The sequence below is a fragment of the Bacillus rossius genome, chromosome 7 (genome assembly GCF_032445375.1).
Source record: "Bacillus rossius redtenbacheri isolate Brsri chromosome 7, Brsri_v3, whole genome shotgun sequence".
NCBI classification, from domain to species: domain Eukaryota; kingdom Metazoa; phylum Arthropoda; class Insecta; order Phasmatodea; family Bacillidae; genus Bacillus; species Bacillus rossius.
The window spans coordinates 454,891-470,696 of NC_086335.1; the positions used below are offsets into that span (position 1 = coordinate 454,891).

A 15,806-nucleotide genomic window follows, 5' to 3' on the forward strand; every position below is an offset into this window, starting at 1 on the left:
TTGTGCAAAACATGAGCACAAAAATGAAGAACCTTTAATTTTGACTTTGGGCAGCCAGCTTGGAGGTGATAGCGTTCTGCAGAGTTAATGGAATTCATCATTGAACCTTCCCACAACAAACGAAACACAGGCTGCATCCTCTCGATTTTGTCGGTTTTTGATAATTAAAGAATCAATGCTAAGATGTTTTCAATCCATGCTTTTTGTTAACCCTGGGAGAGCTATAACAATTTGGGAAATTTACCAGCTAAACTCAATTTTCATGCAGACCTTCGGCCAAAAGAGAACATAAAAATTGGATTTAAAGAAAAGATTTTATCCTTAAAACAATTTGGCTTTTGAAAGAAAAAAAGCTGCAAGTGTGACAGACATACATAGCACACCAACAAATATTGCACCTGAAGGAATGAATGAAAATATAAATAACTTTCCAGAGAAAAACATGCATCTTCTCCAATGTTGAAAGATGTTTTAAGTGTCCTGGACCAACTATATCCTCAAATACAGTATCCACAACAATTTGATGAATCTACTTTCGCTAACACCTATCCTGACTCAAAATACACTGCAGTAAAAGCACCCAGAAAAATGATTATAAAAAAGCCAAAATCTGCAACATAAGACACTCCTGAAGAAATGTTACAGTTTCTAAACTGTGGACTGCAAAAAGGAAATGTGCAGGGAAGAAGTAACAGCTAGAATCCTGATATCCAAGAAAGTACGTATTCAGTTGTTAGGAAACAGTATAAAGGAATGGAACCAAAAAGACAAAATATTAGACATAATGAAAAATTACATGTATGGTATGTAAAAGAGCAAAAAAAGCTATAAAAATCACGAAAAGTAAAGTTGACTCATCCATCAGATAGTAACACAGATGATCCATTGAGTAAAGAATTAGGTTTTAGACCATTGGAATCAGATAGTGATGACTTAGATGTTGGTTTATGAACTGAAACTTCTTTGCTGAGGGGCAACAATTTTCCAGCATTACAAAAAAATCTGATCTCATGAAGGGAATAGTTAGGAATGTGGTGGGGGAACCGGTAGAGGTGGAGAGTGCGTCAGCGGCGACGCAACTCCAACGCATGCGCTAGCGGTCGAATGGGAAGATGGCAAAAAAAAGAGGGGAGGGGGTTGATACGTAATGGAGCATGCTGTATACTAGATGTAATCACAGGAAGGGGAGACGGCAGGGGAGAGGTAGAAGAGACACAGCAGTGATGCTACTGAAATCTCTTAACGCTGCTTATTTTTGTCTACTCCTCAGTTTTCGTAACATAGACAATTGACACTGCCATATTTCTTTTATTTTAATTAAAAGATTCTAAATATAATTTCTTCGTTTGAAAAAGAGTTACCTAATGATTTGTGCAATTAAGTTTATAATTATACATTTTTTATGTGGATAATTAGATCGAAAATGAAAATAATTTATCTCTCTCTATAACTAAAAAGCAAAAGTTTAACTTCTGTCATGCGTGGACTTCACGTGCACAATTTGTTATTATCTGACTGCTTTATTAATCGTCACTGCAGATGAAAATATTGTATGTAAAAAATAGGTAGGTTTCCAGAAGTTGAAAAAACCGCACTTCAAACCAACACTCTCTAGGAAAAATATTTTCACTTGTTGGTAGCTTTATAATGATTAGTTATTGTAAAATGTGTTTACTGCATCTGCTACAGAACATTTTTTACAGAATTTTATATACTAAGAGTGTAAAATTACAGAAACTAAACTGCAGCTAAATTATGTGAATGATTTTAAATAATTCAATATTCTACATGAACAATATAAGTGATTAAGTTGCACAGGCAAAATAAGTAAAAAAACAATTTGCTAACTGATAGAAAACAAAGTATTACAGTAGAGTCACGCTAATCCAGACCCCGCTAGTCCGGACATCCGGTTAATCCGGACAGATCTAAAATATAAAAAAAAATGATGAAAAAGAATGTTGTGACAAAGGAAAATAAGAAAACACATTTATAAGAGAGGGTCCTCTTGCCCTCAGTTGCCGGGAGTCTTACCGCTCATCGTCTATTTTCCAAGAAGTGACTATACACCTGCGAGTTGTTTTGTTTTGTTCCCTTCAGTCGATGGTTACTCGTGCTGGTGATAGGTGCTCGTGAGAGTTATTTTTATTCAGTGCGAGTGTTGTATTGTGTGCACTTATTAAGAGCAACCTAATGGCTACTAAATGTAAGAAAGTGACTGTAACAATGGAGCAAAAACACCATGCCTTATTTCGTATTGATGAGGGTGAATCATAAACTAGAATCAAGTAAGATTTAGGATTGGAAAAAAAACTGTTTCTAATTGGAAAAAAATCGGAAATATATTGATGATTTTTGTGCCAAAATGGTGAGTGAATACAGTCTGGGTAACAGTAGCACATTAAAAAAACCAAAAAATGAAACTTTAGATGAGGCTTTGTAGATTTGGTTTTGACCAACAACGTGAACAAGGCATTCCGCTGTCAGGCGTAACATTATAATCGTTCGTGCTCAATCTCAACGAAAAATTAAATGTAAATTAATTGTAAATTTAATGTATTGTATTATTTATAAGTTACATACATATGTACATAAATTCTTAAGTACTTTAAAATAAAAAAAACACAATTAATTTTTAAGCATACATTTTAAAGTTGATTACGGTTAATCCAAACTTTTGTTGCTCCGGATAGAGTCGGGTCCGGACAAGTACGGATTAGCGAGACTCTACTGTACATAAATATGAACCGGTGATGTGCAGTGAACTCACTTAACAGAGTCTCGTAGTTGGTGTGGAATGAAGCCGACCTTTGTCACCTCCACCTTCACCTTCTTCTTCTTGGCCTTCTCACGAGTGCCCTTCCTGGCGGCATAGCAGCGCACCTGGCCGGCGCACGGCCACAGCACCCCTCGCAGGAGACCACCTGCAGCACGCCCCTGCCAGTCACTGCACGCACCTCACCCTTCAACAGCACGTGCCCTTCCTGGCACATAGCAGCGCACCTGGCCGGCGCACGGCCACAGCACCCCTCGCAGCAGGCCACCTGCAGCACGCCCCTGCCAGTCACTGCACGCACCTCACCCTTCAACAGCACGTGCCCTTCCTGGCACATAGCAGCGCACCTGGCCGGCGCACGGCCACAGCACCCCTCGCAGGAGACCACCTGCAGCACGCCCCTGCCAGTCACTGCACGCACCTCACCCTTCAACAGCACGTGCCCTTCCTGGCACATAGCAGCGCACCTGGCCGGCGCACGGCCACAGCACCCCTCGCAGGAGACCACCTGCAGCACGCCCCTGCCAGTCACTGCACGCACCTCACCCTTCAACAGCACGTGCCCTTCCTGGCACATAGCAGCGCACCTGGCCTGCGCACGGCCACAGCACCCCTCGCAGGAGACCACCTGCAGCACGCCCCTGCCAGTCACTGCACGCACCTCACCCTTCAACAGCACGTGCCCTTCCTGGCACATAGCAGCGCACCTGGCCGGCGCACGGCCCCAGCACCCCTCGCAGGAGACCACCTGCAGCACGCCCCTGCCAGTCACTGCACGCACCTCACCCTTCAACAGCACGTGCCCTTCCTGGCACATAGCAGCGCACCTGGCCGGCGCACGGCCACAGCACCCCTCGCAGGAGACCACCTGCAGCACGCCCCTGCCAGTCACTGCACGCACCTCACCCTTCAACAGCACGTGCCCTTCCTGGCACATAGCAGCGCACCTGGCCGGTGCACGGCCACAGCACCCCTCGCAGCAGGCCACCTGCAGCACGCCCCTGCCAGTCACTGCACGCACCTCACCCTTCAACAGCACGTGCCCTTCCTGGCACATAGCAGCGCACCTGGCCGGCGCACGGCCACAGCACCCCTCGCAGGAGACCACCTGCAGCACGCCCCTGCCAGTCACTGCACGCACCTCACCCTTCAACAGCACGTGCCCTTCCTGGCACATAGCAGCGCACCTGGCCGGCGCACGGCCACAGCACCCCTCGCAGGAGACCACCTGCAGCACACCCCTGCCAGTCACTGCACGCACCTCACCCTTCAACAGCACGTGCCCTTCCTGGCACATAGCAGCGCACCTGGCCGGCGCACGGCCACAGTACCTCTCGCAGGAGACCACCTGCAGCACGCCCCTGCCAGTCACTGCACGCACCTCACCCTTCAACAGCACGTGCCCTTCCTGGCGGCATAGCAGCGCACCTGGCCGGCGCACGGCCACAGCACCCCTCGCAGGAGACCACCTGCAGCACGCCCCTGCCAGTCACTGCACGCACCTCACCCTTCAACAGCACGTGCCCTTCCTGGCACATAGCAGCGCACCTGGCCGGCGCACGGCCACAGCACCCCTCGCAGCAGGCCACCTGCAGCACGCCCCTGCCAGTCACTGCACGCACCTCACCCTTCAACAGCACGTGCCCTTCCTGGCACATAGCAGCGCACCTGGCCGGCGCACGGCCACAGCACCCCTCGCAGCAGGCCACCTGCAGCACGCCCCTGCCAGTCACTGCACGCACCTCACCCTTCAACAGCACGTGCCCTTCCTGGCACATAGCAGCGCACCTGGCCGGCGCACGGCCACAGGTTAGCCAGCATGTAGTCAGTCAGTTAAGACTTTAACTTTGTAGGACGTGCGCGACCTTGGGGGAAAGAAATTGTAAGTTGGAATGAGGCGGTGGCCCTTGCCATAATGTAAACGTTTGTTAAATTTTGTGTATTTTGTCTAAATTCCCTTTCGATCCCCACCTAGAAAATTACGTTTGGATTTCATGTGATCTAACTTAATTTAACTTCACTTTGTTGGTAATTGTTCTCCCCTGAGTCGTCAACGTATGTAAAAGGTAACGTAAATAATTCATTTTAAGAAAATGTAACTTACTTTTGTAACGCACGTAATGCGCATAATGTAGTGGGTTTTCCCGGTATATTGACAATGTTGTAATTTAGCAGTTTCAATGCGTCTACCTTATGACGCCCCTTTTTATGGCCCGTAATGTGACCGCGCATGTTTTGTACCACGTTGCGCCAGCGTAAACTCTCACCTTTTTTGTGGCCTTGATAATGGCTCGTTCACTTTTGCTGTGTGTGTTAAGCACTTTAAAAAACCATATTGGTTTGTTTGTTACGTAAATGATCACCTTGTTATTTATTTTTGTTTGGCTTTATAAAACTTTATTACTGTTAGAGTTTGTTGTTGTGTTACAAATACCCGTTCTCAATCCTTGCCATGCTATGACGTCCCACCCCGTCCTAATGCGTATAGGCATTTATTAATCTAATGGACTATACATTGGTATATCCAAATATGAAGAAAGAAAAATTTTTCAGATTCTTTTCACGTTGGGTTAAAATTCAAAGTTTTTTTGTCTTTTTTTTGGTGCTGCTTGTGTTACTGGCTCACAACTAATCTGCAGAACTTTAGGCCAATAAGAAAAGCTTTACTGAATCCCAGGCTGCTACCTTAGGACGTCTCACAAGACAGCACCCTATGAGTGGGTACATTTTCCCAAGTATACGAAATCCTCAAGATCATTGAACCTGTAATTTTTTCAATTTTTAATATAGGGCCTACTATTCTTCTGAGATTAAAAAATAAATTACAGTACATAAAGTAAAAATTAAATAAAATTAGGACTTTCTATTTTACAAAAACAAAACAAAAAAGTTCACATTAAAAAAAATAATGATTTTCTTCTTGAATTTATTTTTAAATCCACAAATCTTTTAAAAATAAAACCCCACAAAATTTCCTTTTTTTTTTAAAGAGTATTATCTCAGAGTGCTTCTCTTCTATTTGAATGCAGATCCCGGTAAAAAATAATTTTATTTTTATGTTTTTTTTCAAGATGTTTTGATGAAATCTAAAATGTTTTGATAAGAAGCATTTTATTTAAAACAAACATTTACTATTAATTTTTGTGCAATAAAATAAGTACTTGTTTAATCTGGACTATCAACAAGTAGTTATTAATTCCCTTACCTTCATAAAAATTTAATTTTGAACTACAATTTCTAACATTCAACCGTTATTTTCTAACCCTACTGCAACATTATTTTTGTGTCTGGTTAATCCAATGCAAAATGAAATAGCTGAAGAAGTTTTGTGAAATTTGATGATTTTTGGAATAAAAAAAATCCATTAAGGGTACAAAATATTCCACATCTTAAATGTTTAAAATTTTTAACGTTTTAACCTGATGATGGCCAACCTGTTATAGGAAAAATAAAAAAGATTGACTGGAAATCTAGAGCTCTTTCAAAAGGTGTAATCAAATATGTCGTAGCCAAACATATCTGAAATTATAAGCATGTTTATATGGTTAGGTAGTGAAAAGTTGGAAAAAACACAAAATATATATATCTCTCAAACAAAGTTTTTGACGTGACGTCTAATAAATCGATAAACGCAGGCTGCACGCACAAAAAAGTGTCCCGTTACGCACATTGTCCCGTTATGCTCAATGTACGCTTGCGCCGCATCTATCTCTCTTCCACTCGATTGTAACAACCATCGATTTGACTTTTTCGAGGCACATTATACTTGAAACACTCCTATTCGTTTCCTACTTTTCCTATCATCATCCTATCCTTAACAGAATAACACAGATTGGAAGAAGTTAAATAGCAAACATGTATAAAGTTATAGTTAAAATAATCTGTTCGTTAAAGTAATAAACATATTTGAATTAATGAGTGCAAATAAAAGTAAATTTATTAATTAAATTGTAGATTTCATTTCACTCCTTCAGTGTATCCATACAAAATAGTGATAATTCAATAAAAATGATTCAATTTTATTCATAAAAGTATGCAATCATTTCATCAATGTTTTATTATGACGTCACGTTAAACTATCGTCCGTAAACCAACATTATAGACAACCATTTTTTTTAATTATTAAAAGTGTGTTTTTTTTTTGTTGGTTGGTTTTGAACTAAATAATTGGGTTTGAGTGTTTGGTCATAAGGAACTGAGACATCCTGTAAATATCAGTGTATGAGTGTGTAAGTGTGTGTTTGTGTGTGGGTATCAGAAGTGGAGATAATTGGGAGGTCAAAAATTGTTATAAAATTAAAGAGAAAAACTAAATTAAATTTTGAAAAAACCATTTTGAAGTGCAAATGGACTCTCTTTGGAGTATCTAGTCCCAAAGTTCATGCCTCTAGGCCTATTCATCTTTGAACTACATGAACAACAGACAGTAAGACAGGCAGAAAAACTCTGCCTTTTATTAATAAGAAAATAGACGAGCATCCATAAATAGAATAAAATGTGTGAAAAGATAAAATGCAAGTTAAAAAAAAAGCACTAGAAAATTTTTTTTCGTGACTTCCTGAATGGTTACTGTTTATTTTGGAACTTTTTGTGACTTTCATGACCAGCACTTCAGTTTCATTACTTATTGGTGACTTTCATGATGGTAGACACCCTGGAATCATTATTTGTGGGTGCACTAACAAACCGTGAATATTATCCAATAGTACTGTTACGAGGCGGCCAGGACTTGGCAGATACATGAGGCAACGCCCACCTAGAGGCTGGCTGTTGGCGACACTGGTGAGTGACCTCCTGGCGAGTGATAGCAGGCGATGAGCCACGGGCTTCGAGCATGAAGATTGGTGCACTGGGGACAGTGACGCAGCACGGACGAGTGAGGAGTGCGAAGCACTGCGATAGAATTAGGTGCTTGGTAATAGACGAGCAATAGAGAGAACCATTATCGAGCCAAACTCCATTGGGGAGAGTAAAAACGTGGACTTACGAAAGTGTGATTAATTTGTGGACAGCCATTTAGATTGTTGTAATTTAGTAAACAGTGTATACAACAGTTAATAAACTCTAATTAATCAACTTGGGCTATACTTTTATGGATCTGTTTTTTCCACACTTGTAACATTTGGTGTCAGAAGTAGGGATAACTCCAATTAATACAGTTTAGAATAAATTAATGTTTGTAACTGTATCTAATTGTGAGTGTAAGTTTAGGTATAGGTATAAGTAACATTTAAAAATAATATAAATTTATGTGTAGGTCATAGGTGAAATTTTATTGGAATAAGTAATTAGTTAGGTGTATTTAATTATTCTATTGATGAGAGAGATGGATGCTGTAGAGTTTATGGTTGAAGAGCTCAGGCAAGTGAGAGCTTTCATGAAGGAAATATTCTAAGAAAATTGAGGAAAATGAATAGATTCCAGGAAATAAAAGAATATCCAGGAAGAAATGAAGAATTAAATGAACTTTGTGAATGAAATGAAGCATGAGTTAAAGAACTGCCTCGAAGAGATGAAGGTTGGCCAGGAAGAGATGAAGTGTAACCAGGAGGGCATAAAGAAAAAAATGAAAAGAGAAATAAATACAACCAAGAAGAGGTGAGTAAGGCCATGAAGAGTGAACACAACCAAGAAGAGGGTAATAATGAAATGAAGAATGAAATAAAGAGCAAACAAAGGAGGTGAACAATACCATAAAGCTCAAAATTAAGTGAAGATAGGTCAAGGTAAGAAGAACAACCAAGAAGAGAAGAACAACCAAGAAGTGAAATAACAGTGAAGCAGAGCAGCACATCCAAGAGGTGGAAAAGAGCTGAGAAGAAATAAAAAAGGCACCATAAAGAGATAAAGAAACAAAAAGTAGAGATGAAGATCCAAGAAGAGATGGAGAATATCCGAGGAGTGACAAAGATGGGCCAAGAAGAGATGCACACTAGCCAAGAAAAAGGATGAAATACAGGGTGGTGGCTGTGCAGGAAGAAGCCAGCAAGATGTTGGAAGGTAAATAGCAATCTTCACAACAGCATATGGCCTAACTAGAGCAACAGTAGGCTCAGCTCTGGCCGCTCATAGAACGTGAGGTGACTGTGATATGTACAGAAGAGAGATCTGGTGCGGTTGCACAGCCGACAACAGATGAAAGGCAGGCCGCCCAAATGCCACCTGGTGCCAATAGTCTGCGAGATATTGTAGACTTAGCTATAGATCCTACCTTCCAAACTACCGTGTGTCACAACGCCACTGCAATCATCCAGGTACCACATGTGATGTTGATATGCACTCTTGCCTTTCAAGAGAGTTATGGGGAGCAGATAAAGAACATATCAGTTGCAGCAGTCAATAGCTACGAGATCATTCATTAGCTCATCCCACTAAGTACGTAAGCATGTCAGCTGACCAGTTGAGGCAAGTCTGTGGGTTCAGTGTTACCAATGATCAAGTGTGAGGTGATGAGCAACTGTTCGGCAGAAGAAAGCACGACCGAAGGAGATGTTTGAGAGGCTGCCTCAAGTGAGTATTAGTGAGAGAGTGTTTGGGAACAGTGGTGTATGGACACGAACTAACAGGAACGGTATGTGAATAGGTAGAGTAATTAGGATAGCATTCTTTGAAAGATTCATGCAATGAGGAATTTTGATTTAATGTATGCATTAAGGAGCACAAAAATAACATAAAGAAGGGTGAAACTCAAAAATCTAGACTTGCCAAACATGCCTGGGACAATAGCGATAGAATACTCTGGAACAACGATGCACCACAGAAAGAACAACCAATTTAAAGGAAATTGAAGGAATCAGCATTTATTGTCAGCAATAGCAATATTATCAGTCAACAAGCAGTGAATTAAAAAATATATATATATATGGATACCTTTAATTAAAAATAAACCAATTTACTTCATAACTCAGTTGCAAACCAGCATCAGCCAATAACATCACCCCTTTTGTGCGCGGCCAATCAGAATAGCCTTCACCTGCCATTGGCTGTGCAAGGAGAGGAGCTCTAACATATATAAACCCATGGTTTTCGAGCAGCCTGGCGGGAAACGAAGAAAGTCGCCCCAAAAACAACCAGCTACACCCAACCCAATGCGGACAGAAATGTCCAAGTGCCCAACCCCTGAATGGTAGACTCTTTTCTATTCTGTCCACCTCTTCATCCAGATCCATCCTTCTGTTTGTGCCTGATGATGGTGACAGATGTCAGTTGCCAAATGTCGCAACTGTTGTCATTGAAAACCTTCTGTGTTGATCAGTGCTGTCGTCGTTATGCTGTCCATTGTTCTTGATTATCTTCATCCTTGCTGCGTTGTCCAGGTTTGTTGTTGTTAGCCCACTGTGTTTGTTTGTGTTGTTATGTTATTTTTCATGACTAAGTTCCTCAATGGAATTCTTGTGCTGTCTGATATTTAGAAGTTGAATATTTCTGGTATATGCTGTCGCTGTTGTGTTGTCCTTAATACTTGTTTAGTTTCATCGTTGGTTGTGTTTGTCCAACATCAGCTGATTCTGTCTGGATTTCTGTGAATTTTTTATCTTCATTTTTTTCTCTCAGAATTTTTCCATGACAAACAGTGCAAAACTGCAATTGCGTATGTTCATAAAACTGCATTAAATTAGGATAACATTCTTCAATGGATGGACATTAGAAAACAATTTAGTATGAATTATAGCTAGACTCGAGTAAATATAAGTGATTAAATAAACATACCTATAGGCCTACCAGAACAATTGGGTTGGAAAATGAAATTGGTAGAGTACATAAATTAAATATTACTTTGAATGTCTGTATTAAAACTAAATGAGAACTGAAACCTGTTGTGAAATGACATGCTGACTTTTGATGCGAAAACATAGTAGGTAAGGCAGTTAAGTCAGTGTGAATTGTATCATACAAGGCAAAGTATACAAAAATGACACTTTGTAGAAACATCTAGGTTACTGACTGTCAAATCTTAAAAAAATTTGTACTAATTAACAAGAGAATGAAAAATAGTTTCTTAGGTACTAGTTTAGTGAGATATGTAGTAGTGTATAAGTAAAAGGTGCCATGTTTTATTTATGGGATCAATGTGTCTGGAGATAATAGCCTACAATACAAAGATACTAGTGTTTGTGTAAGGCATGACAACAAATAATGCAAAAAATTTCCAATATTACCCTCTGCAATACAATTTTATGAAAAAGATCGGGAGATGAAATACATTGTGTGAATACCTATATTGTCTAGAAGATGATTTAGTACTGGTAAAATAATATTAAATTATAGAAACAGGCTGTGTTAGCATATGCAGGTTGTCGAGGACATAGGCACGTACATCTCAGTTTGTTCCGAGTGTGTGCAAGAGGAAGTGTGTCAAGTGAAGGCCTGGAAACTATCAACATTCAACATAAGCATCTCACTGAAGGCTGGGCTGCATTCGCAACAGCTCGCATACATCACAGAGGCACAGAAGTTGATAACACACAAACAGACAGCAGCAGCCACATTGGAAAATAGCACCTGCAAAGCAAAACAGCATGTGCACTGCACACAGAAAGTTGTCAAACTTAGAACTTTTCTGTTTGCGTACAATCAGCGTACACCACGCCAGCAGCATAGAATCATTGATGTTTTGATATGTGCATATCAAAGATAAAGAGTAAAACTAACTCGAATATATATGTACCTATTTATATGTGAGGAAAGTCTTAAATTTATTATTCCTAAATGTTAAAAACATAGCAGTGAAATTAAATGCTTGGATTAAGGTAAACAACTGGCTTCTGTAAATAACAGAAGATAAATTCTAACATTTGAAACTGAAAATTTTGACAGGTGAAATGACTGTTGGACTACATATAGGCTATTGAACAACTTTATTGTGTGTGAATGTAGATTCTACTTCTGTGCTGTGTAAATGAAACTTTTCTATTTATATGCTGTTTGCACGCTATCGTGAATGTGGCATAGGTTTAATACAACACAGCATTATACGTTAAGTTGAAGTTTCCATAATTACATCAGAATAGCTGCATCTTAAATCACAATAAGAATTTACACAAGCCCAGTAATAGTATTAAAAAGAATTTGCTCTATGTTTAAAACTTGCTTTGTTAGTACTGTGTTATCGCTAAACCCATGACATTTTCAGCCATTTACTTAGAAGCTCTAAATTTCTTACTAAGTAGTCATTAAGTAATAATTTTAGAAATAAGAAAATGTGTTAACTAGGATGTGTCAAATATTATTCTCTTCACTTAAATATGTTCCCATAATTGAGTTAAGCTATAGGCTAATCTTTACAGCGCACTTGCAGAAGAAAACTTTAATTTTGCAAATATTTCAAGAAATTAAAGTTTTTATTATTTAAATACTAGTTTTTTCTTATGATTACTCTCTACCAACTACATCAGCATTAATTTTTCGAAAATGATTGAGGAATGGGGTTATTTTAATTTAAAGTCAGTTGTAGCCAGGCTGCTGTGCTAGTTTTGTGTTGTGTAAGTGCTTATAGCTATAACTATTCATATGTTAATACTATGTTGAGTGTTCCTGGGCCTTGAGATCAAGTACCCTCCTGAAATGAGACCCTACCTCATGAACAACTTTCGTAGACGGACTATGTACTCAAAAGTATTTCCCCCTCATTTATTTAAAATAAAAACCTCTTAGTTCTACAATGACTTAATATATAAACATGTCACCAGAATCCTACTACAAGACAATAACACAGATGTGGAATACGTTTCCTAAGCACATAACCTATAACAAGGATGATAAATACTTGCGCTCTATAATTATGTTTTATTAAAACCAACACACAATAGATCATCCTATTAAAAATTAAATTTCTTTGAATTATATTTTAACGACGAAAGTTAAATATACACTTTCCTGAAAACAAATTAAATAATAAAAGCAACCAAAACTGACCCCTACAGTACGCCGCCATCTTGCTTATTTTGTTGAAAGCAAAGTTGAAGGAGGATTCGGGACATCGTAAATTTTCGTGCGTGTTCCGATTCAGCTTAGCTTCGATGGTCGTCCGACAAGTACCAATGGCGAAGTTGTTTTTGAAGAATTTCGTTTTGTTTACTACAAAAATTTGAGGATTTTTGCCATTATCAGCGTATTTGTGTGCGTGCTGAAGGTAGATGAAGGTGCGTGATGTTTACAGTAATTATTAGTCGTCTGATATGGGTGGGTTTTATTGAACACAATGAAGATATAGCCATGCAATTTCGACAACATTAGAGGTGACAAGTGTTGTTCCAGCAGTATGCCCTGAATTATACTTGTCTTTTAACCACGCAAGATTTTTATGTGGTTTAGTTTCCTTTAGAAATGAAGTTCTAGTTCATTTACGTACATGATGTACCATAAATAGTTCATTTTTATGTATAATTGACCACTTAGGAAAAGGCTGTATTTTGAAAGCATTCAATGTCCCCGACGTTTTATGCGTGTTTACATTTTGAATATAGTTATCATGTTACTATATTTCCCAAATGAAATGAATAGGTACTGTTTGGCAGCAACTTAAAAGGGAATCAATTCATTTTATAATACGTGCCGTGTCTGCACCACGTCTCGTTTTGTTGAAACACATTCGTCGATACGTTGCCCAATCAAAGTATTTAGGTTAGAGAGTCCATTGCCCTTGTATCTAAACCTTTCAGTGGCTTTTTATCTTACAGTACTATTTATTTAAATATAGCAATTTTATTGGATGATAAATTATGCTAGTGAGTGGTAATAATAAATCATTGGTAAATACATTATATTGTAATATAATTGCCGTACGTGACAGTTGTGTTTGGGGGTGTGGACATATTATTAATATCACTTTTAAAGGATTTTTAATTTTATATTAATGCGTTTCTGTTATATTTGATTAAATAATGCGCTAAGCAGGAAATTTAATGCAATAGTAAGTATGTGTATTTGGTAGGAGGCAAACTAATTAAATGTAACCATTAAAATGATAATTTAAGCATGATGTCATATTTGTAAATTAATTTATGACAGAAATAATGTACACTTTAAGTACATATGTGATTGAAATAGGTTGTTGGTACAAATTTACTTAGGAACCTAAATAGGAAAGGTTAAGTTTATAAACTGATGTATTTGTATTTTTAATATTAGTTGTGTAGCCATTTAGCCATTTGTTTAAATTGTTAAAATAAGACGTCTTATTGGGTGTCCACTTGTTCAGTTCCAGCTTTGCCTGGTATGAGGCACAGGGGTGTAGTCCTACCACAAAGCTTGGATAGGGAGGCTATATGCCCCCCCCCCCCCCCTTTCTCAAATCCTAAATATATATCTATAAAAATTGGACATTTCCATTAATAAAAGAAAAGAAATTGAAAGAAAAACAGTGGGCAAATTGGTTCTATCCTCCCCCCCCCCTCTTCATGAAATGAATTTCTTAATATGCTCCAGTCAGATATGGCAGAAGCAACTGCTAGCCATCTGTGATTTTCCAGGATTAGTGTGCTATAGAATTCTGTAATATTAATTACATCACCACCACCACTATGTTCTAATGTGACAAGTGTGGAAAAACTAGTCAGTTAATATTTGGGAGTAGTTTAGATCCTGATTCCATAACAATACTAATGTCACCAAGATGGCACTGTGTACGTCATTACCATTCCTACATTCTTGGAGGACAAGAGTGGGAATATGGGGGCTTGGGCAGGAAGTATAACCACATTATTTCTGATGTATTTAAGTTTTTGAATATTATACTTTTTCGGTAGCGTAAACTTGACTATAATCCCCCTGCCCTAGTCTATTTTGCGATACAGGTAAGTATTTTGTTATCACAGAAATGATGTCTGCAGATGTTACAACTGATGGCGGTATCGTGGAATATAACAGCCGAAAACCTGGTGAATTTTGAGGAATAAAATACAGGCATCTCAAACTGGGCTAGACGTATGGGACTTATCTACTTCACGATACCACCAACATATTATTGCAAAATGTCTCAGTTTCACCAAATGAAATACTGGGATCGCTAAACAACTAAATAAAATATGCAAAAATTACTGCGTCTGCATTCTGTCTCGCCAAAACCCATAAATTTCCCTACTTATAACGTAAGAATGTACAGGTCTTAATTGCTTCAGCAAAACCTTTTTGATGACTTCACCGATACCCTTACCATATCTTGATGTGAATGTACATATGTAACTGTTTTTAATTAGCTAATATACCCTCAACAAAACTTTCAGTCTGTTTTTTCACTTCCATGGTTGTAAAACTAACTTAACACACTTCACCTCTCACCTAAAACATCAAACGAAATGCACATTAAATTACAAATCACAAACATTTAAAAGCCATGAATACCTACCCACTTCCCTTTCTTGGCTTTATAGCAAAAATTTTTACTGCCAATATTTTTCTTGCAGATGTTAAATTAATCCCAAAACAATTTTTTATCCTCCATTTGTAATTTATTTTATATCGCGAAACAAGTCGTCTTCCTGTTCACTACTAAAATCACACAACCACTCATTTTATCTCTACACTGATTTATAGTTACAGTTGGCCAGTTTTAACTGAAACTCTTGGTTAACTTTAGTAATTTTTTTTTAGATACTGATAATACTTACCAGATAATTAAGGCTTTGTGGTAAAAAAGAGGGGTAAGTACATTAGGTACTTTATTTAGTTATTATTAGGCTACCTAACTATTCTGTGAATGGGCACTATGATACTTAAAGTAGTTTATCAGTAGGTAGTTTTCTGTTTCAGTGGTTTATTAGGCGAGATATATTACATACCTATTGTTTAAACGGATATTCTGTAAAAATCTTACTTTATGGCTTTTCCTTAAAATAATAATAAAATATTCAGTAGGTTTTTTTTCTTCATGACATGTTTACCAATCATTCTCGAAAAGTATGTTGTGATACATAATTAAAGTAGTTTACCATTTTAACGAATGGTTAAGTTAGGTTAGTTACATTAAAAATAGCGTAAAATCGTGACAGTGGTTTGTTAAGTTAGGTTAACTACATTAAAAATACTATGA

The 15,806-nt window shown here is 38.4% G+C and overlaps 2 protein-coding genes across 3 annotated transcripts in view; one reads left to right on the forward strand and one right to left on the reverse strand.

Moving 5' to 3' along the window:
• LOC134533632 (large ribosomal subunit protein uL1m) overlaps nucleotides 1-12,748 on the reverse strand; it is a 206,308-nt gene extending 193,560 nt beyond the window's left edge. Inside the window, exons 1-2 of the mRNA XM_063371130.1 lie at nucleotides 12,692-12,748; nucleotides 2,771-2,924 (exon numbers count right to left, since the gene is read on the reverse strand). Coding sequence (XP_063227200.1) covers nucleotides 2,771-2,924; nucleotides 12,692-12,710 — 173 coding nt within the window. The 5' untranslated portion in view covers nucleotides 12,711-12,748. The remainder of the gene's footprint in view (nucleotides 1-2,770; nucleotides 2,925-12,691) is intronic.
• A 9-nt stretch (nucleotides 12,749-12,757) lies between these two features.
• LOC134533631 (CCR4-NOT transcription complex subunit 6-like) overlaps nucleotides 12,758-15,806 on the forward strand; it is a 515,868-nt gene continuing 512,819 nt past the window's right edge. Inside the window, exon 1 of one of the 2 annotated variants that reach the window (XM_063371129.1) lies at nucleotides 12,758-12,918. The gene's annotated coding sequence lies outside the window, so the exon portion shown is untranslated. The remainder of the gene's footprint in view (nucleotides 12,919-15,806) is intronic. The other variant, XM_063371126.1, reaches the window with a different exon arrangement.